At 35.1% G+C, this 26,077-nt stretch overlaps 1 protein-coding gene across 1 annotated transcript in view; it reads right to left on the bottom strand.

The window, feature by feature from the left end:
• PIBF1 (progesterone immunomodulatory binding factor 1) overlaps positions 1–26,077 on the bottom strand; it is a 276,844-nt gene that overhangs the window by 218,416 nt on the left and 32,351 nt on the right. Inside the window, 5 exon segments of the mRNA XM_043990666.1 lie at positions 13,088–13,104; positions 13,106–13,214; positions 15,789–15,970; positions 17,214–17,322; positions 21,213–21,346. Coding sequence (XP_043846601.1) covers positions 13,088–13,104; positions 13,106–13,214; positions 15,789–15,970; positions 17,214–17,322; positions 21,213–21,346 — 551 coding nt within the window.

Raw genomic sequence — 26,077 nt, 5'->3', positions numbered from 1 at the left:
TTGTGGTCAAGCAGCTTTTGTCTATTATGGTAGGGGAAAGAAAAAAAATCACTAGAGTGACACTAATTATTATACTTAAAAAGTGCCCTCTTTGTATCCTTTTCTGCTTCCTAACCTGACAGACCAATTATAAAACTACTTAAAAATGGAATTCCACATTCTGTGAAGTTGATCCATTACACAGCCTTTTGACAAACACATTTGTTGAATTATATTCACCTACAGATCTTATTCTTCTGCCATATTTTTCTGTTTGCAATATGTTGTTTGTGTTCTTACAGTAACAATAATGCCTAATTTGTGGTTCCACTTCTCCAAGATCTTAATATTTTATCTCATTTTGTAATCACAATATCCTCTTCTCCACAGAAAGCAAAGCATTCCTCCATTTTATCAGCAAACTCAGGCACTGAGAAAGTATAATCCCAAGAAAATTTACTGAACCTCTTTTCCAGTAGTTCTATAATATAGGCTCATGTAGGTGAACAGTTTGTTCATTAAAGAACAGAGATATTCACATACAGGTAAGAATAATTGCTGATTTCCAAAAATGCCTTTAATGGTCACAAATGATTCTATAAAATAAGTAGCCTACTTTTAAACAATGTTCATTTTAGACGGACTAAAATGATGGAATCAAAATGATAGGATAACAAAATGGTGGTGTTATTTCTCTGAGTTTCATAAAACTCAAAAACTACTAAAAGGCAAAATAATGTTAAGTACAGTTGTTTAAGATGCTCCATATGAGTTCAATAGATAATGAAATATGGTTCCCTTCTCTTGGTGAGACGTAGGGGACTACTTTGGTAGAACATGTAAGATAGGCTACTACATCTGTTGTTTTTGCTATTATCTGTTTGTGTTGTGTACTTGTTACAAAGGGTTCAATTTTGGGGCAAGGAGTGGGATTTATCCAGAAATGATGATATAAAACCAAAAGATTTCCATAAAATGTATCTAAAATAAAATGAAATGAGCTCAAGCCTACAGGTGCTAGTGTACTGTTAAGATACTGCAGATATGATTGCTTATCAACTTTTAAAGACTTTTTTGAAAGATCATAGAAATTATAGAGAGATATTAACAGGTTAAAGGAGGGCAAATGTTATGGTTTTTTTAAAGGAATACGATTGTAGTTCAAAAACTATGAGGAACTTGATTTCAATTACTGACACAATTCTACACTGCAGCAAATAACCATTGCCTTGAATACTGCTACCTGATGGGGTACAGATCTAAACAGTTGGTTACTAGTAGGGTTTTCATGATTATCAGATTATTGGGGGAAGAGTCAGGAATGGGAATAATATAAGAAGAAAAATATAGAAAGGATGAACGTAAAAGGAATAAAAAGGAACCAAAAAAAGGACTGTTGTTCAAATATGTGAACAACCTAAGAGAGAATATGAACTATTAACTTCCAACTATGAAGCACGTAGGTCCCTGCAAATTACTGCAAAGGGTCCAAAATCCAAAGTTGCACCAACACTTCTACTTTCATTTTTACTCCAACAAAATAGGACAAAAATATTATAATAAGCAAGCATATGTCCAAAAGACCAAATGTCTTCACAGTATACATATTATTGTTTAAAATATATGTAGATGGGGGGCAGCTAGATGGCACAGTGGATAGAGCACTGGCCCATGGAGTCAGGAGAACCTGAGTTCAAGTGCGGCCTCAGACACTAACAACTTACTAGCTGTGTGACCCTGGCGCAAGTCACGTAACCCCAACCTACCTCAACCAAAAAAAAAAAAAATATATAATATATGTAGATGCTATTGTGATAAAATCTGAATTTATTTTTAAAAGCAATACTAAATTCACAGTAACTTATTCACCATGTAGATTCTTAATCAACAAGATAATAACATAGAAAAATATGATGGATGAAGGTTTACAACTAATATTGTGTGGAAATGTGAAATGTTTCAATGTTAAAAGGATACAAACACAACCTATAACTAATAAAAATTAAGGCTAGATTTCAGGCTGTGTTTTGAGTTTGCTGTTTACTGTACACTAAAAATCCTAAATGCTAATCAAAGGAAATGTTCCTTCTATGTTAATTATTCAAAATGTAATGACATGCACTTGGCATACTACAAAGCTAGGTACCATTTGTTACTCTCATTAGTTGGCTTAAATGAAGTGCTTATTTCTTATGAGAATATTCCTGTCGTGCATTTTAAAATGAAGTAATATATATCATCTATCACTCTGAATTTCAACTAGTTTCACAAAAGAGTAGTATTATCATCCTTTTTTGAGGAAGAGGTTTTTTTTTTTAAAAAAAGCATTGAGGTAATGCCAAAACTAAATTTAAACCTCTCAGACAGGTAGACTGAGAGGAATTAATAAGATAATGTAACCCATTCAAAATTAGTTTACCTTATATCATAATAATTCTATTGAACTAATCCTTTCAAGGAGGATATCAAGGAAATGATATTTTAAACATAGTTAATTTAAGCAACACTTCTAGTAAACTGCTTTATTTACTATCTACTAGCTTCATAGGTATATTTTATTTAATGGCCTGATAGAAATTTTAATAACAGAACATATTATTAAGCAACAATCTGGAATAAAGAAGGAATTTACTCCTAATCTGACTTTTGCCACAGATTTCTTAGGTAAAGATATTCATAGGCAAAAATCACCTACTTCTTTTTTGATCTTAGATTTCCTATTTATGAAATAAAGTATACAGACATTAATGTTTCCCAGTTTAGGCAGGGGATTCAGAAGGAAATAGCCAATTCAGAGTATAAACATCTGGTTAAGATGATGTCTGAAAATGGGATTTGAATTTCTAGACCATTTATTCAAATTTAAGAATGACAAACTCTTTGTCAGGGAGCTTAAAAGAATTTGATCTAACTATATACCCAGAAAAAAACTAAGCAGATGATTAATTCTTACTGTAGAGACTATGATATTCAATTGGATGGACAATCTCAAGAGCCATTCTATCTGTGTGCATACATACACACATATATCTTGGAAAGACATTACAAATTGGGGGAGGGGGAGAGAAAGGTGGTCTAGTCATGTGATGAATCTTAATAAATGGTGGACTCTCTGTGCTAAATTTATTGGAGGACATGGTCAAGAATCACAAAGAAAGGGAAGGCACTGATAAGTTGCAATCTGAACTATACCCATATCCACTGGAGTATCAAGGAAAAATGTACAAATAATTAGAGCCAACAGTGGACTTGGCTACCTGAAAGGAGAGTAGATTCTCACTCAGTAAGTAACAACCTGTAGGGCACATTGAGTTAGTAGTATAGTATAATGGATACAGAACTGGTTGTGAAGGGAGGAAGACCTGGTTTCTAGCTCTGTCTCTGACACTGAGTAGTTGTATAATTCTAGGCAGGTCCTCGAGCCACTTTGGGCCTATAAAATGAAGGGTTATGTTTCAAGATCTTCCCAACTGTAAGTCTATGATTCTATGACCCTAGTAAGGATCCTTTTTTTCAGGTAAAGGTTGGACTAGATGGCCACTTCCAAATCTTACATTCTTTGATTTTATTAGATGGGCCATGAAAAAAGGGAATCTACTGACTTTTTCTCAAGGTCACGCAGTGATCTAGTATAACATACAAGAGCAAAAATGTGCATGAGAGCCAGACGTGGCAGGCCTTGAATGGCAGAATGAGGAGTTTATATGCTACATGATAGTCTGAAGAGCCACTAAAAGTTCGTGAGGAGTCAAATAATCAGAGCAAAGAATTAGTGGGGTTACTTTGTCAGAAATGTGAAGGATCAATTAAAGAACATATACACCAGAAGCTTATTCTACTCTTTTAGTATTAGAAAACATATTAAAATATTTTTTTTCTAATATGTTCCTATATTACATGTTAGAAGGCTGAGCTTAAACTAAATAAACCTGATTTAAAGTAAAATTCATTGAAAAGTGATGGGCAACTTCATGTTTCCAAGACAAATATAGCACTCACAGATCATCAATTCAAAATTTCCCACTAATGATGCACACCATCCTTACCATTCTACAAGTTTTCCTTGTTCTTCCCAAAGCGATTCCATTAATGTACTGGAAGCCTTCTTTCTATCCCCCTAATGTTAAGAGGGTACCAGTAGAGCATTCTGGTTATCTACTCGTTACCCCTCACTTCTGTCATGTGACCAGAGCATTTTCTCTTTGTGCCATATATGATGACATATTTTAATCCTAATATTCAGAAGTCTTCACTGATTTTGTGTTCAGCTTGCTCACAGTAACCATGTTGACTTTCCATTGCTTTGTGTACAACACTAATTGCTAGTTCTTCAGAATTTGTGGTGCTATATATCTTTTCTGACACATAACAAACCATGAAGATGATAGTAATGAAAAGATGAGACTTATAGATGACCCAGCCTATATCTGGGGTCAGCAAAAGAGCTCTATAATTTCTCAAAAGCGATTCAGCTGGCTTTCCTTTTCAACTATTGTTCTAGCTTATTCCATCTAAATCATCTGTGTCTCAGATATGAATATTGTTGGACAAATTCAAAAGGATATCATTTGGTGTTAAAATCTGGACAAATTATCCATTTAGTCTTTACAGTGTGGATGGACAGACCAGACTCCTCTGAGTGATGACTAAACCCTTCTAGGAGATTCTGTAATGTCCTGAGGTTTGGTGTAATAAGCACAAATGTCATTTGCAAACAGAAGTAAGCAGGGAATCCCTCCTCAACTTAGACTTCTATGCTGTATCTCTTTCATACAGTGGCAAATTCCTTTGGAATCTGGTATAATCTCCCCGTGTTATATATAGTCTTATGTTTATTACCAAAGGATCACTTAATAGTTATTTATGTGTTACGTCTTCCAAGGGATCCTGAATGATCTTGATGGGAGCCTTCCGGTTCCCTACTACCACCCTAACTGAAGATGTCTTCAGTTCATAAATTGATGGCTTTCATAAAGATTTTGTAGAGATAAGAGAGTAAGCATATAGATCAGTATTGATTGATGTTCTCTCAGTCACTTTTTGAGGTATTAGTAATGTTGTTGTTCAGTTGTTTCAGCTGTGTCTGATTTTTCATGACCCCCATTCGGGGTTTCTTGGCAAAGGTACTAGATTGCCATTTCCTTTTCCAGCTCATTTTACAGATGAGGACCTGAGGCAAACAGGGCTGTGTGACTGGCCCAGGGTCACACAACTAGTAAGCGTCTGAAACTGTATTTGAACTCAGTCTCTAAATGTCATCACAATTGTATCACTTCTAGCATGGGATTCTCTCTTTAAATACCTGGTCTAATCTAGCTGCTTTTTCCATCTTTATTTTCCTTAGTGTTAGTTTTACCTTTTCTATAAGCACATTACCTTTCCTGTCTTTTTACATTACCCTCTTCTACACAACAGAACAATAACAATAACTTATCTCCTTTCCCCCTTGTTTATAGTTCTTCTACTTATCATCCTCGAATGCGCTTGGCCAAGCGTTCCTCATTTTTGCTTTAATGAAATGATGCTATTATTGTGAATGACTTAACTACTCTCAGCAATGCAATGATCCAAGACAATCCCAAGGGACTAATGATGAAGCATACTATCCACCCCCATAGAAACAAATGATAAAAAGAGCACTTGTGGATTGTACATATATAACCTGGTTGATGTCTTATGGATGGGGGAGGAAAGGATAAAAATTTGGAACTCTAAATCTTATGAAAATTAATGTTGAAAACTACCCTTACATGTAACTAGAAAAAATAAATAAATGTTTTGTTGCAAAAAAAAAAAAATGAAATGATGCTATTGATAATACTCCATCATGCTTTTGGGTAAGATTTTACAGACTAGTTTAAATTCCAACCATTGTTGCATTTGTCAGTCATCTGTCAACATCTGACAAGAAAGTCAGATGTTTGCTTTTAGGGCACTTCAAGTCTTCTGGTTGTGACAATTCGCATTGCTTAAACTTCTTAAGGAAGTTAATGATCTTATTTCTATTTTCATTTCCTGATTTGATTTTTAATAGTTTGTTTAGATAATTCAGGGTTAAATAATTTTAATTTAATTTTAAATCATTTTAATGGTATGCCATAGCTTTTCCTTATTACTATATTTTCTTTTCTCTTCCCCCCCCCAATTTCTGATCTTAGCTCTAACAAGTTGATGGTCTTATTGTACACAGATAGTCAATTCAAGAATACTTCCACATCAATAACAAGTCTTTTGTGTTTGTTACAAAATATTATCTATTTCATCCTTTATGGGTGTTATTTGGTGCCTGCATGTACAGCACTTTCTGATTCTTCTTTCAGTGGAAAATACTCATGATAGAGAGAGAAGGTTTCCTGTATAATGTATACATTTTTGGTCTCTCCCATTTCTTTTTCCTGAATCCTACGTTCCCATAATTTCTCCCTCTCTTTGCCTTTCCCCACCTTTGTATTATAGTCATTAAGCTTATAATATATTTGATTAGATTTGTAACCTCTTCTAGAGGTCTTCATAGGATTTTGCTACAACTTCAACCTTATCAACTGACAATGATGCTAGATTATGTTTTTTTCATGGTGGTTTTTTTGTAAATACTTTTCCTTTACTATTGTAAAGTACAGTGACCGAATGTCTAATGGAGAAAAAGGTTTCTTATTGATTCTGGTATCTGATAGGACTCATTCTGTCGATTTCTTTTTTTTTTTGCTCCTCTGAGGTATACCTAGGAGTCATCCACCCTTGCAGTGAGTCTCATATTCCTTATTTTTCTGGTTTATGGTAAAAATTTCAAGATGGATGTGATTCAGCTCCTCCAGTAATAAGTTGACTTGGTGGTTACTGGACAAAGATCTCACATTTAGACTAGTATGTCTCTCCATAATGAGTCAGGCTAATCTCTTCCTGGGACTGTTCTTGAAGCTTTTCCATCTATTATGGTAAAATCTGCAGTGCTTGCACTCTGGTGCAAAGTCTTCAAGAATGCAGAGTAAACTTGAATAACACAGAGAAGCATCAGAGTAGGACATTGTGAAGGCCCAGGACAACACTAATAATAAGTCAGTGCTTAATTTAGAAATCCACTAACTAGAATAGGAATAGCCATTTCACTACAAGCATACTGACAGAAGAATCCTGAAAACTGGTTTTGCACAATAAATCACAAACTGGCCATATCCAGATTCTTCCCAGCATCCCAGTTTCAAAACCTTACAGTTATCTTTGACTTAGCTTTCTTTTAAGTCCCTTGGCTAATCAGTTGCAAAGCTTTGTCAGTTCTATCTCTGCATCTCTTATACCTTTTGCTTTCTACCATTCATATTTCCACCATACTAATTCAGGCCCTCATCAGTTCTCATCTGGACTATTATTAGACCTCCTAAATGGCATCCTTGTCTCCAGTCTACCTTTTCCTTTTTTTTTTTTTTTTTGCAGGGCAATGAGGGTTAAGTGACTGGCCCAGGGTCACACAACAATTGAGTGTCAAGTGTCTGAGGCCATATTTTACTCAGGTCCTACTGGAATCCAGGGCCAGTGCGTTTATTCCACTGTGCTACCTAGCTGCTCCCAGTCTACCTTTCCCTATTTCTCTTTCATTCACCTGCCAAAATAATTTCCTTAAGGCACAGATATGATATAACCTCTGCTTAAGGAGTTTCAGTAGCCCCCTATTGTATCTAGAATTTGATACAAACTCTTTAGACCTGGCATTTAAGGACCTCTACTACCTGTCTTCAACCCACCTTCAGTCTCCTTTCACTTTTTACACTTCTTTATGCACTGTGCTTCAGAGCCAAATTAGGCTACTAAGTGATTCCTGAATTTGAATTTCACAGAATTATAGAAACTGAGAGTTAGAAGGGACCCTGGCAGCCATCTAGTTTCACTTATATTAGAAAAGAATCCCCATTATCACAAACACAAATCCAGTCTGTGCATTAAGTTCTTTCTACTTTTTGATAACTCTAATGTTAGGAAGGTTTTTCTAACATAAAACCTTAAGTTGCTTTTTTTAAAAACTATCACTTATTGTTCCTGGTTCTGTCCTTTAGGGCTAAACAGAACAAGTCTCTTTCTCTACATAACAGCCCTTTAAATAGAAAAAGATAGCTATAATGTCCCTTCTGAAGTCTTTTCTCTTCTATAAACATCCTCAGTTTCTTCAGCTGATTCTTAAAGCCTTTTACCATCCTTGCTACCCTCCTCTGGATACTTTCCAACTTATCAAAGTTCTTCTTAAACTATGGTATTCAGAACTGAATGTATTTCATCTGCTTTCATGTAGATGCAGGCAATAATTTTCTCATCTCTGTCTTTCAAATTCCTTACTTTCATTTAAACTTTAGTTTACCCCATATCGCCTTCCCTTATGCTCCTAGCCATCAGGCATTCTTCAAACATGCCCACTATCTGATTTCTTCTTTCTCCTTCCTCATTATTCCCTACTTTGAATCATCTGTGTACAGGCTCATAGAAAACATAGGCTCTTTGAGAGACTGCTTTTTGCTTTGTGCCCTTGGATATGAAGATTGTTCTGGACAAGAGAACTAACACTGATACCTACTATAACAATTTTTATCCCAAAGTTAAACCAATATAGATTGATTGTTCCAAAAAAGTGGACCAAAAATAGCCCAGAAATGTCTTAGCAAACATTTGACTTAAGTGCCAAGTGGAGAGAGACAACTACCAATGTCAACATTGGTTGGAAAATAAAATCATTTGTAAAAATGTCTAAGTATGATTATGAATATTATTATATCATAAAGCAAGAAGAATAAGTTAAGGATAAAAAAGTGTAAAGGAAGATAGGCAAGAAAAAAAAGGAAACCAAGGGGATATTCTCCTATTGGGAAATAGCTAGACAAATTGTGGTATATGAATGTAACAGAATATTATCATGACAGAAGGAAAGATGATGAAACAGACAATTTTGGAATAAATACAGAACTGTTTCCAGAGGAGAAATTATGAACTGATACAGAATGGAATTGAGAAGAAACAGGAAAGCAATTTATACAATGATAATAACATTATAGACTTTGAAAGACTTTAGAGTCTCATTAATGTAATGATAAACCACGAGTTCATAAAAATGAAGATGAAATACCACTAACCTCCTGACAGTGAGGTGGTGAACTTAAAATGAAGAAAGAGACATACATTTTTGGAATGTATTTTGGCTAATGTGGGAATTTCTATTGCAAAACCAGGGAGCTATGTATTGATGGACTTATTTTTTTATTTGCTCAGTGTAGGAAGGAGGAAGTAACAAGTGGGATGAATTAATTTAAAAAGGTTAACTAAATGAACCCCTCCCCCACTATTTTAAAGGAAGATTGGTGAGCTATCCAAGTAAGCAGTCATCTCAAGGGTATTCCAAGGATAAAAATAGGAAGACTACAAAATAAGAAAAATGTTAAAGATTTATAAAAAACTATTTCCCCTACCAATGATAGTAGAATAGGAGCCTACTGTCATAGTACTTGAGGTGTTTGCAGAGGAAGGAGAAATAGTACTAAAGAAAAATAAAGACAAGAAAAGCAGCTGAATTATTCAAATATACAGTATATAGAAGAGAGCTATGCTAGAGGTGTACAACTGTGAAAAGCACTGAGGACTGATTTGTAAAGTAGCTAAAGGAGGGGAAGAGATCAAATTGTGGAATAAATCTTGGACCTTATTGATAAAAAAAAGTGATTGAGAAAACATGAACATAAACACCTATTAACTTATATGCCTTATTCATCTATATAAAATTTTCTGATGGTCCCATATATAAATAAGGAAATCCCTTATGAAGATACTATAGGAGCTATATTCAACAATGGACCACATTTTTGTCATTTCACAAGTGAATGAAAGATGTAGAGATATAGGAGCCCTTTATGCTAATTATCTATTTTTTAAAAAAATTGATTCAGTAGCACAAAATGTTTCCTTATAGCTTCATTCATAACAAAATGTCTCCCCATCCATATGTCAAGGCCAATCAATATTACTTGGAAGATTGTAACATTAGAAATAGCTCTGTTTGATGAGCTGATAATAAATATCAGCTGATGCATAAAACAGAGAAATGGATGATTGTTACTGTGCTGGAGACACAGCATATTCAGTCAAATAAGCATTGATTAAGTGCTTCCTATAGTCAGGAAACTATGCTAAGCACTGGAGAATACAAAGAAAGGCAAAAACCACCATCTTTCCCAAGGGAGCTAACATTCTAATGGGGGGAAGAGTACGTGTGAAAAAAATATATACATGTAGTGTGTATATTATATATATGTATATATATATATATATATATGTATATGTATATGTATATGTATGTATGTATATGTATATACATATAAAAAACGTGTGTGTGTATGTATGTATGTATATACGCACACAAGCATACACACATATTGCAAATGGAAGGAATTAAGGGGAAGGGACTAACAGCAAGAATATGGGAGGGGGGGGGCAGCTAGGTGGCATAGTGGATAAAGCACTGGGTCTGGATTCATGAGGATCTGAATTAAAATCCGACCTCAGGCACTTGACACTTACTAGTTGTGTGATTCTGGGCAAGTCACTTAACTCTCATTGCCCCGCAAAACAAAAACAAAAACACACAAAAAAACCAAACAAACAAACAAAAAAAGAATATGGGAACAGGAAAGGCCTCTTCCAGAAGTACTAGAGGAGGGTCTTGAAGGAAGCCAAGGCAGAAAGGAGATGGAGATTAGGAATGAGAGCTTTCCAGGAATGGGGAATAATTCAGTACAAATGGAGAGTTGGGAGATGGGGTTATACTCATGAGGAACAATAACGATGCCAATGTAGCTAGATTGTAAAGTGTATGATAAGAATTAAAGTCTAAGCAGACTGGAAAAGTAGGAAGGGGTCAGGTTGTGAAGGTCTTTAAATGTTAAACAAATATTTGATCTAGGCAGCAGTAGAAGTTTGGGGGTTACATGGTCAGTCCTGAATTTTAGGCACAGATTGGGAAATGACTTGGGGCAGCAAGGAACACCAACCAAGGGGTTATTGAAATAGTCTAGGTAGGATATAATGAGGGTCTGTACAAGCATGTTACTTTGGACATACTGAGTTTGAAGTGCCTACATGCCATTCAATTCGAGATGTCCAAGAGGCAACTGGAGTTCAGTAGATAAAATGGGGCTGGATATATGAGAGAGTATGTATGTGTGTTTGTGTGTGTGTATACATGTGCATGCACATGTACATGTATACACCCACTCACATATGGGAATCATCTACATAGGGATGACAGTTGAACCCTCAGGAGCTGAGATTCAAATTGAGGAGTCATTCCTTGTGAATGGTGAGTTTCTCCAGATGCTCTTTTTTTGCAGATTACATTGTGTTGATTGCATCAAGCTACAATGCACCAAAAAGACTCCTAGAAGAAATCCCTCAAAGGAGTTTGGTCTGTCATGGAATGACCAAATTGGATGAAGAATGTCTATAATCTCAGATTTTAGCATCTATCTGAAATAACACACCCATAGAGCTTGTCCAACAAGCCATGCTGTTTGGGATAGACAATAAAGAGAGATAAGAAAGCTGAGCCCAGAATGGAAAAGGAGAAAAAAGGGCAATCGCTTGTCTTTAGGAAATTGGAAAACCCTAAGCTTCCCATAAAAGGGAAAGCCCATCTTTTCAATGCAAACAATTTACTGATACTGTTGCCGTACCACAGTGAAACTTGGCATATCACTACCTTTGAAGAACCTAAGATAACCATCACATAGAGAGCAATGGAAAGTTGTTTAGTAGGTGTGAGTCAGCTGCAACATACAAACAATAAGTAACTACAAAGAATAAAAGAACAGCATGAAAGAAATATATGAGAAAGAAAAGATGGGCCAGTCACATGGACAGAGGGATGACAGATGAACAGAGTGTACCACTGATTCCTGTGACAAATGGGAGAAACAAAGGTCCCCAGATGTTGGGCAGGTACTCTGTGGTGACCTTTTGGGAAGACACTGATGCAAGTCATACATGATATACAAGTATGGATAGGTTGTGAAGGAACTTTATGCCAGTGACCTATAAGACTCATGCTATTCATCATTAGATGCCAGTGAATATTTGTTGAAATGAATTGAATCAAATCATCAATGACTCAGGGAGATATGATAGCCTCTTTCAATTGTATTTGTACCATAATGCCTAGTACAGTGCTTAGTACATACTAGACTCTTTTTTTTGTTGTTGTTGAGGCAATTGGGGTTAAATAACTTGCCCAGGGTCACAGAGCCAGTAAGTGTTAAATGTCTGAGGCCGGATTTGAACTCAGGTCCTCCTGACTCCAGGGCCAGTGCTCTATCCACTGCGCCACCTAGCTGCCTCCATACTAGACTCTTAATAAATACTGATTGACTGATAAAAAAGTAACATGTTTATACAATGACTAATTCTCATTGCTAAATCTTAATGTGATACTTTTGTGACTCATTATATAAGGTAGGCATTAGCAATAATTTCATGTTCCCATTTCAGGACAGAAGAGTTTACAAGGGAATAAGTTAGAACGTCATTGGTAGGGGGGGTGGCTAGGTGGTGCAGTGGATAAAGCACCGGCCCTGGATTCAGGAGTACCTGAGTTCAAATCCGGCCTCAGACACTTGACACTTACTAGCTGTGTGACCCTGGGCAAGTCACTTAACCCCCTTGCCCCACAAAAAAAAAAAAAAAGAATGTCATTGGTAGTATTAATGACTACTAAACCCACAACTATCTGAACATAAGTGAAGTCATCCATGAGTTCGGGAAAGAAAGTAAAGTGATAACAGAAATGTTGGTTGACCATGGGAAAAAGAAAGATTAAGCCACCGGAAAAGGCCAGTCTTCCATGTAAGAGGTAAAAATTACTCCATATGACTGAGGTTTGCCAAATTTCACTTTGTCAGTCACTGTTGCCACAAACACATTATTTCAATTATTGAATACAATCATTTTACATCTTGAGAATATGTATACTAGACCATTTTATCCCCCAAAACCCCAAAGAAATATAACTTAATGCCTATAAAACTGTTCTTTCCTTTGATCATGAAGAAACAAAATGGAATTTAACCAAGATTTTTGTTCTTACCTATTCTCACGTTCATGACCTCTCCTTTGAGGTGCTTCTAAGATGTTCAATTTCTTGATTTGTTTTTCAGTTTGATTTGTTCAAGTTCATCACTAGTTTATTTTCATATTCTGTTTTATAAAGGTCTCTAAGTATTTGAAAGGAAGAGAGACAGTTTATTGATTTAAGAAAGCTCTACCTCCATGAAAGCTCCTAATCTACCTATGTCATATGCATTTTATATGATACTTTTTTGCAAAAATTTGCTGGTGTATGATGTCCTATAATTTAGATAATTTTGTGGATACTTCACCTAAGATCTCAACATGGTTAAACACATTTGCCATATCTGCTAAAAACCAAAATAAAACAACAACTACATCAAAAATAAATAAAAATGAGTAAGCAAAGGGAGAAGAACCCACCATAGGGAGGTTAATATGGGGTAAGAGAAGATCTGGGTTGCATATTCAGAGGAAAATTATGGGAGCTAAAAAAAAAATCACTCCTTTTTCATGATTTTTTTTTTTTTGCAAGGCAGTGGTGGGGGTTAAGTTGGACCGTGCCAGCGGTCCACACCAGCTAGTAAACGTGTCAAGTGTCTGAGGTCAGATTGAACTCAGGTCCTCCTGAATCCAGGCCAGTGCTTTATCCACTGTGCCACCTAGCTGCCTCCGTAAATCACTCCTTTTTCAATGAGAAATTCAATGTCCAAAGTACAAAAAGAGTTCTGAGAAGAACTTAAAAAGGACTTCAAAAACCAATAAACGAGATTGAGGAAAAATTAGAAAAAAAGTAAGAGCAATTCAAGAAAATCAAGAAAATTATGAAAAGAAAGTCAACTAACTTGAAATAGATAACTAAAAACTTATGGAAATAATTCCTTGAAAGCTGGAATTTGGCAAGAAGATAATGAGGTTCTAAGAAAATAAGAAATCACAAAACAAAACCAAAAGAATGAAAAAATCAAAGAGAAAGTGAAACATCTCATCAGAACATAACTTAAAAAAACAAACAAAAAACAAAAAAAAGAAAAATAACTAATCTGTAGAACAGATCAAGAGAAATAATGTAAGAATAATCGTATTACCTGAAAATTAGGATAAAAAAAGAATCTTGATACAATATTACAAGAAATTATCAAGGAAAATTGCCCTAAAGTTCTAGAACAAAAAAGCAAAGCAGAAATAGAAAAAAATCCACCAATTGCTACTTGAAAGAGATCCAGGAGAAAAATTTACAGGAATATCATAGCCAAGTTTCAAAATTTCAGGTTAAGGTATAAAATATTGGAAGCACCAAGAAAAAATTTAAACATCATGGAGCTACAGTAAGGATTACACAAGACCTAGCAACTACTACGTTGAATGTCTGTAGATCTTGGAATACTATATTCCATAGGGCAAAAGAGATATGGTTACAGCCAAAGGTAACTTACCCAGTAAAGTTAAATATAATCCTGAATAAAAAAAAGGACATTTAATAAAATGAAATACTTTCAGGTTTTTGCGACAAAAACCCTAAAACTTAAGGGAAAATTCAACGTATAATATGCAGGAGAAATATAAGGTACACATTAAGGAACTCAATAATGCTTCTTATATTTGAAAATATTAGTAGTAATTTTATGACTCATTATTATTTGGGTGGTCTGATAGAAAGACTTTGGCTGACCTGAGTATAATGGGGAGGAGCAAAACGTCAGGAACTTCAAAGAAATCAGGAAAAAGATGTAAAGGAAATAGATTCAGCAGTATAAGACCTTTAACAATGCTCTTACTTTATAATATAGTTTAAGTATAAAATGGATAAATTTGATTATATCTTGTATAAATGAAACCTATATAGCCAAGAATAGAAGGAATGCAGAAAATTTGGAAAAAAACTTTCATAGACAATCTCTCAGATAGGATGTGATTGAGTTGGAATATACTGTGGTGTAGGAGATGAGCTGGTTGACTTGGAAAGGCACAGAAAGACACAGAAAGACTTAGATTTGTGAAGAAAGATGCTATCCACCTTCAGAGAAACAAATGATGAATAGAAATAAGCATAGTATGATCTCATAGTATGTAAAAGTATGAGTGTATATGGGTAGGTTTTTAGATATCTATGTATGTGTGTATAGATAGATATAGATACATCAACACTTAAGTGTAGCCTTCTTTGCAGAGGGAGGAAGAAAAAAATAAAGTAAAAAGTACATAGCGGGGAACAAAAGAAAACCAACAAGGAAACAAAGAAAAGCTGGGCGGCTTTAAAAACAATGTGTAGTATTTATTATATAGGTTCTCTTTGAAATGGAAATTCATTGTTTTATATTGAATCTTCCATATTCTGCTGTGTACATGGCAATGTGTTTTTTTCTCTTATTTTATACGTAAGTCTAAAATTAATTTAAAAGTTTACCAAAAAAATCTTATGGGCAGGAGAATTTAAAATGTGTCATAAAATGAAATTATATAGTTGTAAACTTGCTCCTTCCTCTTGCCATGATAGTAATTTCTTATTGGAAAAAAACAAAACAAAACAGTGACTAGAAAGATCAATTAACCTAAGTACAACTTCTGTGGAAGTTAAATAGTCAGTCTAATGTTTAAGTACAGAACAGGAAAATAAAATCACTTCTTTTTCCCCAAAGGCCAATTTCCCCTAAGAATCAAAAGAAGAACTAGGATGGTAGTGTCATGTCCATGTGTAGAGAAAATAAAGTAAAACTTGCCTGGAAGTCACATATTTTTCATACATTTCCTCTCTAGCCTTTTTGGCTTCCTCAAGTTGAACTTGAAGTCTTTCAAGGCGATCTTCTTCATGGGCACAACGTATATTAAGTTCCATATTTTGGCGATTAAGATATTCTTTATCCTTTTGTAGCAAAGTGAGAGACTGCTGTAAAGTTGCAACCTATGGACAAAGAAAGCGTTCAACAGGATATGGATTTTTTGTCCACTTAAGTTATTAAATTCTGACCTCTTTTTAAGAAAATGTAATGTTAACTTTTTTGGTTACATTTTGAGGAATGGACTGTAATCCTTCCTCTGTCCCCACTCCAGACTAGAGAAGGCCACCATTTGATAAAGATACACACAAAGAGACACACACAGATAAACATATGTTTGTAAATATATATGCATATCAACCATAATAGGAACACTTCTATTTATCAGTTCTTTTTCTGGAAGTGTACAGCATCATCCTTCATAGGTGCTTTGTATTTGAGTATTTGTAATACTCATAATAGTTTAGTCATTTGCAGTTCCTCTTTGAACAATATTGCTGTTATTATATACAACATTCTCTTGATTCTGCTCATTTCATTGTTCATTTTTTCATGCAAATCTTTTCCTGTTTTTTTCTAAAACCAGCCTGCTCATCATTTCTTACTACACAGTAATATTTCATCACAATCATATACCACACAATTTGTTTAGCCATTCCCCAAATGATCCCCTCAATTTCCAGTTCTTTGCCACCACAAAGAGCTGCTATAAATATTTTAGAACATATAGATCCTTTTCCTTTTTCCCTGATCACCTTGCTGGGTAAAAGGGCATACTCAGTTTTATAACTCTTTGGACATAATGCTGGATTGCTTGCCAAAATTGTTGGATCAGTTCACAGTTCTACCAACAGTGTATTAGAGTCTCAATTTTTCCATATCTCCTCCAACATTTGTTAATTTCCCTTCTTATTGTTTTAGATTCTGGCTTAATTTTTAAACATCTGACTGGATTATTTTCCTTTTTCATTGGTACTTTCATTTACCACGTAAAACAATTATCCAATTAAAGAAGAAAATAACTAAATAAATGCCCATGTTACAATTTCCCACTGGAAAAACGTGCAAAAACAAACCATTTTCATAAGGAAACTACCTCAAAAATAACTTCTTGGGGCAGCTAGGTGGTACAGTGGAGAGAACACTGGCCCTGGAGTCAGGAGCACCTGAGTTTAAATCTGACCTCAGACACTTGACACTTAGTAGCTGTGTGAGCCTGGGCAAGTCAGTTAACTCTAATTGCCTCACCAAACCAAACCAAACCAAACAAAGCAAACTTCTCTTCTGCAAACTCTACGCACAATCTCTTATTAATTTGATAGGTAAAACTATTCTAAAATGTACAAGTGATTGGAACTGAAAGCTTACCTCTTTTGACAAGTCATTTCTTTCTTTAGTTTGTGCTTTATATGAAGCTTCTAAGATTTCATGTTTTCGTCTCAAATCAGATAATTCTTGTTCAAGTGCATCACGATCACTGATAAAAGAAAGTAAATTGGGATACATTTGTGACTCTTGTTGTCACTTCTTAAATTCTGATGTTCAGGTTCAACCATTAAAATGGACTACATAGGTATAATTTTTTAAAACACCGGTCAGATAGCTTTCATAAAAGCCAAATCTGCAATTTAGTTATGTGGATATGAAACGATAGAGGTGCCTTACTGTTAAAGTACACACTAAAATGACAGAATAAAAGAACTTTAAAGACTGAAGGGACCATGAGCACTATGGGGTTCGGGACAACCTCTCTTTTTTTTTTTTTTTTTTTTTTTGCAGGCAATGGGGGTTAAGTGACTTGCCCAGGGTCACACAGCTAGTAAGTGTCAAGTGTCTGAGGCCGGATTTGAACTCAGGTACTCCTGAATTCAGGGCCGGTGCTTTAACCACTGCGCCATCTAGCTGCCCCAACAACCTCTCTTTTTTAATCATAAAAGTATTTTATTATTTTCCAGTTACATGTAAAGATAGTTTTCAACATTTGTTTTTTTTTTATAACATTTTGCGTTCCAAATTTTTCTAGCTCCTTCCCTTCCCTCCCCCCTCTCCAAGACAGAAAGCAATTTGATACAGGTTATACAAGTACAATCACATTAAACATATTTCTGCATTAGTCATATAACTGCTTTATTTTTAAATAAGGAAATTAGGCATACTAGGGATAAACAACTTGCCTAAAGTTAATGGGTTAAAAAAAAAACACAAACTAGGGGTGGTTAGGTGGCACAACGGCTAGAGTGCCAGGCCTGGAGCCAGAATGACTCATCTTCGTGAGTTCAAATCTGGCCTCAGACACTAGCTCTGTGGGCAAGTCACTTAATTCTACTTATCTCAGTTTCCTTATTTGTAAAATGAACTGGAAAGGGAAATGGCAAACCATTCCAGTATTTTTTGCCAAGAAAACTCCAATTGGGGTCACAAAGAGTCAGACACAATTGAAAAATGACTGAACATGATGGTGAAACTGGGTTAGAAACCCAATTGAGATAGGTTCAAGCCTTTAAAATATCTATAACCAAGCATTTTCAAATTTTCTTGTAACAATCATCATAAATGCTTTTATGATAAAAAAGTGTTGTTTTACTAAAACAAAAGAACTTAAATAACCTTACCTAGTAAAGTCATTCTCAAAAACAAACTTTTTAGAGAAATGAATGCCTATGATAGTGTTCAGTATCTTTTCCAGTTATCTTTAACTTTTGCTTTTTCTATTAATCCTAAATCTTATCTTAGAATTAAAATCCTCTTCAGGACTTATACTTTATTTTTAGGTTTTTGGACAGTTTGATATCAAAAGTTCCTACACAGCTTCTCTTGGGTGCTACTATAGGGAACACATCTTCAGAAATTATTTCTGTGACTATTTGTTCATATTAACTTCTGAAGTCACAGCTTATAGATTTTTGGCTTCTGAATTTGCAGTTCCTCCTTTCTTTGCTCTACATAAAAGCCAGAAGAAAAAAACAAACTAAATAGATCATCTTTGCTGAAAAGAGATACCTTCCTGTTATCCCTAGAACATGTCTTCCCAATGAGAAAGGTGGAATTTTCCATAATGATAATATCTAACATGTATGCAATACTGTAAGTTGTACAATCTAATAAATAGATAATTAATTCCATTTTAGAGGAAAGGAAGCTGAGATTCAGATATTTTGACTCTAAATTCCATTTTATACCTACTTCTCATTGGATATTTTTTCTAGAAGGTAATAGCTCAAATTTGTGAATGATAATAAAGCAACTACGTGCAATTCCTAAGATCATGAAGATAGCCTCAGAAGAATAGTTAGCCTTAAAAAATTCTTTTGGGGCAGCTAGATGGCGCAGTGGATAGAGCACCGGCCCTGGAGTCAGGAGTACCTGAGTTCAAATCTGGCCTCAGACACTTAACACTTACTAGCTGTGTGACCCTGGGCAAGTCACTTAACCCCAATTGCCTCACTTAAAAAAAAAAAGAATAAAAAAAAATTCTTTTATCAGAAATTAATTTTTTAAACCAAAATCAAATTTTTCATACATATTTAAAATGCTTTGTTACAATCTGAGATACCATGATATCATGTTTTCAATTGTCAACACATGGCATACCATTTATATTCTTTCTTTCTAAAACTTTACTATATTTTAAAATATATGGTATGTAATTGTGAATGACTTAGCTACTCTCAGCAGTACAATGATCCAGGACAATCCCAAGGAACTAATGAGGAAGCATACTATGCACTGCTATAGAAAGAACTGATAAAAAGAACACTTGTGGATTGTACATATATAACTTGATTGCGACTTTTTAGAGGGGGGAGGAAAGGGAGGGAGGGAAAAAAAATTTGGAACTCTAAATCTTATGAAAATGAATGTTGAAAAACTACCCTTACATGTAAATGGAAAATAAAATAAATGTTTGTTGATCCAGCCAAAAAATGAGCAAACAAACAAAAAAAACATAAGGTAGTAGGAAAGCCAAATAAATTAAAATTCCAAAGGCACACAAACACACCAAAAATACTGAGAAAATACACAACAGAAAAATCATAAGGTAAGAGAAAATACCAATTATACTAGTCAGTAACTTTTTGAGTGGAGGACTGTTAAAAGTGAGTTGCGGGGCAGCTAAGTGGCGCAGTGCATAGAGTACTGGCCCTGGATTCAGGAGGTCCTGAGTTCAAATCCGACCTCAGACACTTGACATTTACTAGCTGTGTGACTAGGCAAGTCACTTAACCCCAATTGCCACACACACACACACACACACACAAAAAAAAAAAAAAAAAAAAGGAAGAAAGAAAAGTGAGTCGCGTATCAAAATTAAAGAGTGGATGGTGCCAAAATTGTTAGCCCAATTAAAATAAATGTTTCATGGATGTGAAATTTTAAAAAGTTATATGAAGACTTGAGGGTAAATGCTTTATATGGGAAGATACTTCAAGAACTGCTTAGATTTTTACTACTTGTTCCTGAAGCATACACTCCTGCCAGGCCACCAAATACCCTCTATATCCCCAATTAGAATGTAAGCTCCTTGAGGGAAAAGTGCTGTCATACTTGCTTATATTTTCATCTCCAGCATTTAGTACAGTGTCTGGCACATAGCAGTAATATATTTTTTTCTTTTTTAAAAAAATTAACCATAAAAGCATTTTATTATTTTCCAGTTACATGTAAAAAATAGTTTTCAACATCTGTTTTTATAAGATTTTTAGTTCCAAAATTTTCTCCCCCCTTCCCTTCCCTCCCCCCTCCCCAAGACATAAAGCAATCTGATATAGGCTATGTAGTAATATTTTTTTCAATCAACTGAAAGTGATACAACAGAAGATAATGAATTATAGTGAGGAGTTGGTAAGTTATAGAAAAACTAAATAAAAGGGACAATAAATGAGTTCATATGGCTTAGGAAATAAAAAAGATTAACATAAATCATTAATTAATCCAAAGAATTAACTTTCTCCTTCTTTCCTTCTTCCTTTCTCTCTCTCTTCCAATTAAGGTAGGAGAAGATGGTGGGAGGGAAACTAAATGTTTGTTAATTGAAATAAAAGTTTAGAAATAATTAACTAAAGACTACATTGTTGTTGTTCAGTTATGCCTGACACTTTGTAACCCCATTTAGAATTTTCTTGGCAAAGATACTAGAGTGGTTTGCCATTTCCTTCTCTAGTGTCTTCATTTTACAGATGAGGAACTGAAGCAAACTGGGTTAAGTGACTTGCCCAGGGTCACATAGCTAGTAAATGTCTGAGGTCAAACTTTAACTCAAGAAGATGAGTCTTCCTGACTCAAGGCCAGGCACTCTATCCACTGTGACACCTACCTAGCCCTTAACTTCAAACAACTTCAAACTTTAGATGTCTAGTGTATTCTTACCTTTTTACTTTATCATAGTTCTCTTGTCTGTAGTCACCTTGCTGAATTAACTGTTTTGTATCTGCTAATTCCAATGCCAAACGCTGACATCTAACTTGAAGTTCAGAATGATTTCTTCGCTCATCCTCATAGGTCTATATAAATAAAAATTAAAGTAAACCATTTCAAACAGAATGTAAATCAAATTCTGTAATAAATCATTTTAAAAGTAAAGAATGCTTTTGCAATTAAAACACACAGCCCCTAATTTTTCTCATTTGTAGTTTAAGGTCTTCATATAAGAAAAATATATAATATAAAAAATCCAGTTAGGTTTCTTTTAAAAATAGTTTTTATACCAGTCATTTCTTTTTAACCCATGTCCCCAAGTACCATCAGACTTTACTTGCTTTTGTCACAGGGAAAAAAAAACACAAACAAAAAAAAATAGATATAGCTGCATCTAATAATTTATATCACATTCTTTATCTGTAGTTTCTCATCTCTTTATCAAGAAGAAGGACATGTATTTCATTATTAATGTCTGAGACCAAGATTGGTCATTACAGTTAATTAGATTTTGAATCCCTTTTAGTGTTGTTTTTGTTGTGTATACAATTTTTTTTATTCTACTCCCTTTATCCTGCATGAATTCATACAAACTTTCCTGTTTTTCTGATATGCTCATTCCTTACAGTGCAATAAGATTCCATTACAGGATCACAGAATCCTAAAATCTGGAGTTGGAAGGGACCTTGGTAGACATCTAGTTCAAGTCTTACTCAAAAGGAATCCCTGTGATAATTAACAAAATGTCAACCAGTCTCTGGCTTAAAGTCCTTCTGTGAAGGAGATCCCACCCTTTACTAGGGAATCATAATTGGCCACAATTTGTTCAGTCACTCCCTGGCTGAAGACCACCCACTTTGGTTTCCATTTTTGTGCTGCTGAAAAAAAGCAGTTCTGTATATGGGGATCTTTTGAGGCATATGCTCAATTCACAGTGGGATGGCTAAGTCAAACAATATGCCCAGTCAATGATTATTCTGATAGAAGCATAAATGATCTTCTAGAAGGCTTGCCTAATTCACAATGTTAAAAGCGTACTTGTCTTTACGCACCTCCTCCAACACAGACAATTTCCACCTCTGGTCATTTTTGGAACTTTGAGGGGTAAAAGGGGAAATCTCAGAATTAGTTTAATTTTGATTATATTCATTAGTAAAGATTTGGAACAATCTTCCATAAAGTTGTTGATAATTTGCAAGTAAAAAACCCCACTATTTGTTCATATCCCTAGATCAATTATCTATTGGATAATAGTTCTTGCCCTTATATACAGTGTTCCAGAAGTCTTAGTGAAGTTTTAAGCTAAAAGTTTTGGGATACCCTTTATATCTGTTGCTTATATATATTGATTATTAGTCTCTCATCAGAGATATATAATGCACAGATAACAGAATCAAAGATCACATAGTTTGGGGGTTCCTAACCTGGGATCCATGTGTGAGATTTAAAATTGGATATTAGATCATAAATCTCCCCTACTTAACCTTTCCCTTAATTTATCTCCCAAACTAGTAAATGGAAGCAGCTTTGTCAATAATCAAATCAAACAATGAAAGTTCTCAAAAACATGTCTAAGGGAATTCAGAATCCTGAGTCAGGACTCCAGAAGCCACCCCCCTTTGTTCATGCACAAAGAGAGTGAAAGGCTTACTATAATCTGGTAGTCCTAGGGCAGGTGCTGATAACAACGCCCGTCTTTAGCTATATTACAGGCCTGTGTAAGAGCCACAAACTCTTCTACAGTAAGTATCCAGCAGGTGGCGTTATTCCAATCGTTACACATGAATTTAAAAAAATTTTGTTTTTGATAACTGCCTCTTTGTATATTTCCTTTTGTAATCCTATGCATTTTATTTTATGCATTTAAAAATCATTCTGAAAAGTGGTCCATTAGGGTTTCAGCAGACATCCAAAGGGGTCCATGACACATAGGGTTAGACTAGACCTTGATTTAGTCTAATCTTCTCATTTTACAGATAAAGAAAATGAGGTCCAGAGAAGACCTGAAGGTCTAGAAAAATGAGTTATGAAACGGCTTCCTTTTAATTTTTTTCTTTTCCCAGGCTTCCTCTTCCTTGCATTTCCAATAAGAGTATAGTAAAGGAGGGAAGGGGATTTCTTGCTCTATCTCTTCCACTCCAAGAGCAGATCTTGGTGACTTGCAAGAGGTTCATGTGACCTGTGCATGTCCAGGACAGCACTAACTGGAGAATGGCTGGGTTTCTAGTTCTTAAATACCTTATTCAAACTGCTTTCTTTTATGAGCTCTGATCAGAGTACTCTTTTTTTTCAACTTTAAAAGTTTCCAAGATAATCAGAGTTCCTGAGTTCAAGAGTTGGGAATCAGCCTCCCAGAGTTGGAAAAGATTTCCCTAACCTTCTTAGAGATAAAAAGAGTATCCTCAACAGAGAACTACTTTGTAGTTTAAGGACTAAAAAGCCAAACCACAAAGGGGCAGAAGATGTAGGTTTAGTCAATGGATATTAGTATTTGCTCATAAGGTACCACTGCAAGATGGAGAATGTTTCTTTAAGTGTTTCTGTGAGTCCTTTAAATTCACACATTTTCTGTGGTAGGTGAAATGAAGGTTGTCACATAGTCAACAGTCATATTCTACAGTGAGACCCTATGTGGTAATTGGGAACCCTTTTGCTCACTTTGGACAAACCTAGATAACAATCATAATTAAGCTTTATTCAGACTTTCCCGGAGTTTTACTCAAAGGCAGGAGCAATGGGCCCAATTGAGATAATGATCCTCTTGTTGGACAGGCCCCTATATGACCAACCCCGACCCAAATAAGCCCAAAGTATTTACTGAAGTTACTGATGCATGAGTAAGATGTTTTACCCCATCCTTATTGCAAAAGTTAATATTTTGCCACTAAATGTAATACTAGATCTTGGTTCCTTCATCTTTTGTATCTTATAAAATGAAAGGATTTAACTAAATGGTCTTTAAATTTCCTTCTAGCTCTAAGATTCCAGGTAGTTTATATGGTTAATCTTGTTCACTGATAGGAATAAATGAACTTGGTCATAGTGATTACTTTTAAAGACACTGTGTAGTCTCTGCTAAATTTTTGCTTAAATTTTTTTGCAGTGACACATTTGCTGTGTGACCTTAAGCAAATCATTTAATCTCTCAGTATCTTAGGTAACTAAGACTATAAATGGCAAAGCTTTTTCACTGGTAGAGTAAGTTTCCACATCAGGATTTCCCTTTACCAATGAAATCATAATTCCAGACCTCTATCCCTCTCCATCAAAATTAGTTATAGTGGTCTACAGGTTACTTTGTTTTATCCCTCCCTGGTCTGGGTTATATGAACATATTTTTAACATAAAAGGAGCCTAATAAAAAGGCATTTCTGTTCACTAATTCAAGAGTAAAAAATAATCTAAATATTGCGCTTTACATTTTTGATGGAATTAAATTCTAATTTATTGTAAATTCATCTGGAACAGGGAATTTTTCCTTTAAATTCAACTGATAATTTAACTATCTCCTCTTTTCCTCACCCAGACCCCAAGAAAAAGCTATCTGTACTCATTTCTTTTACTTCCATTCCTTTTACTCACTGATTTCTGATTTTATCAATAAACCAAAGCAGCCCTCTCCAAAATGACCAATTATCTCTTACTTGCCAAATCCAATGGTCTTTTTTCAGCCCTCAGTCTTCTTGACCAGATGCATGACAGGTAAACAACCTCTGCTACTGTACAATCTCTCTTCCTGGGTTTCTATAGCACTGTTCTCCTCTTACTCTTTCCTGTTCTCTTAGCTTGCTCGTTGTCCATATCACACTATGTGTATTACTGGCTCTGTCCTGCACCCTCTTTTTCCTCTCTACACTCTAAGTGGCTTCATCACTTTCTGGGCCTTTATTTTATAATCTCTCTGCAGGTGACTCACAGATCAGTACACTCAGCCCCAGTCTCTCCCTTGAGCTTCAGTCCTATATCACTAACTGCTTACTAGACATTTCACATAGGATGTCCCAGAGACGTCTCAAACTCCACAGGTCTAAAACAGAACTCATCTATACCACTAACTGCTTTCTGGACATTCCATTCATGATATTCCAGAGACATCTCAAATTCAACATTAAATAGAACTCATCTTTCCCTCAAAACATCTTTCCAACTTCCCTATTTCTGTCGAAGACATCACCATTCTTCTAGTCTGCCAGGTTCATAAACTCAGCATCATCCTCAGTTCCTCATTCCAATTATTTGCAAAATCCTTCTATTTCTACCTCTACCATATCTCATATGTCAGATCCCTTTCTCTGTACTCACATAGCTACTCACTCGGTTGGGAGCTTTATCATCTGTATTATTACTGTAGCCTCCTAAGAATCTGAATTTTCTTTCCCCATTCAATTCTATCTTCTATATGTTGTGTATGCATATGTATATATGTGTGTACATATATCAGGAGAGATCACCTTACAATGAATTTACTATATTCATACAAACCAATTAGTTTAACCATTCCTCAGTCAACATACATCTGTTTTGTGTTTAAAGTACTTTGCTACTACAAAAAGTGCTATGAGTATTTTTTGTATATATGGGACTTGCTTCTATCTTTAATCTCCTTGGGGGTATAAGGGGATCTCTGGGTCAAAGAGTATGGTGGACACCTTATTCACTTTTCTAGCATGATTCCAGGCCTTCTTTCAGGATGATTGGACAAATTCACACCACCACCAAAGTATTGGTTGGCTTATCTTTCCAAAGCCTCTTCAATACTGACCATTTCTATTTTTTTTTTTGTCAAATTGCAGAGGTATTTTTTTTGTCAAACTTCA

Source organism: Dromiciops gliroides, chromosome 3, assembly GCF_019393635.1.
Source record: "Dromiciops gliroides isolate mDroGli1 chromosome 3, mDroGli1.pri, whole genome shotgun sequence".
Taxonomy (NCBI): Eukaryota; Metazoa; Chordata; class Mammalia; order Microbiotheria; family Microbiotheriidae; genus Dromiciops; species Dromiciops gliroides.
This window is presented reverse-complemented; position numbering and strand designations above follow the sequence as displayed.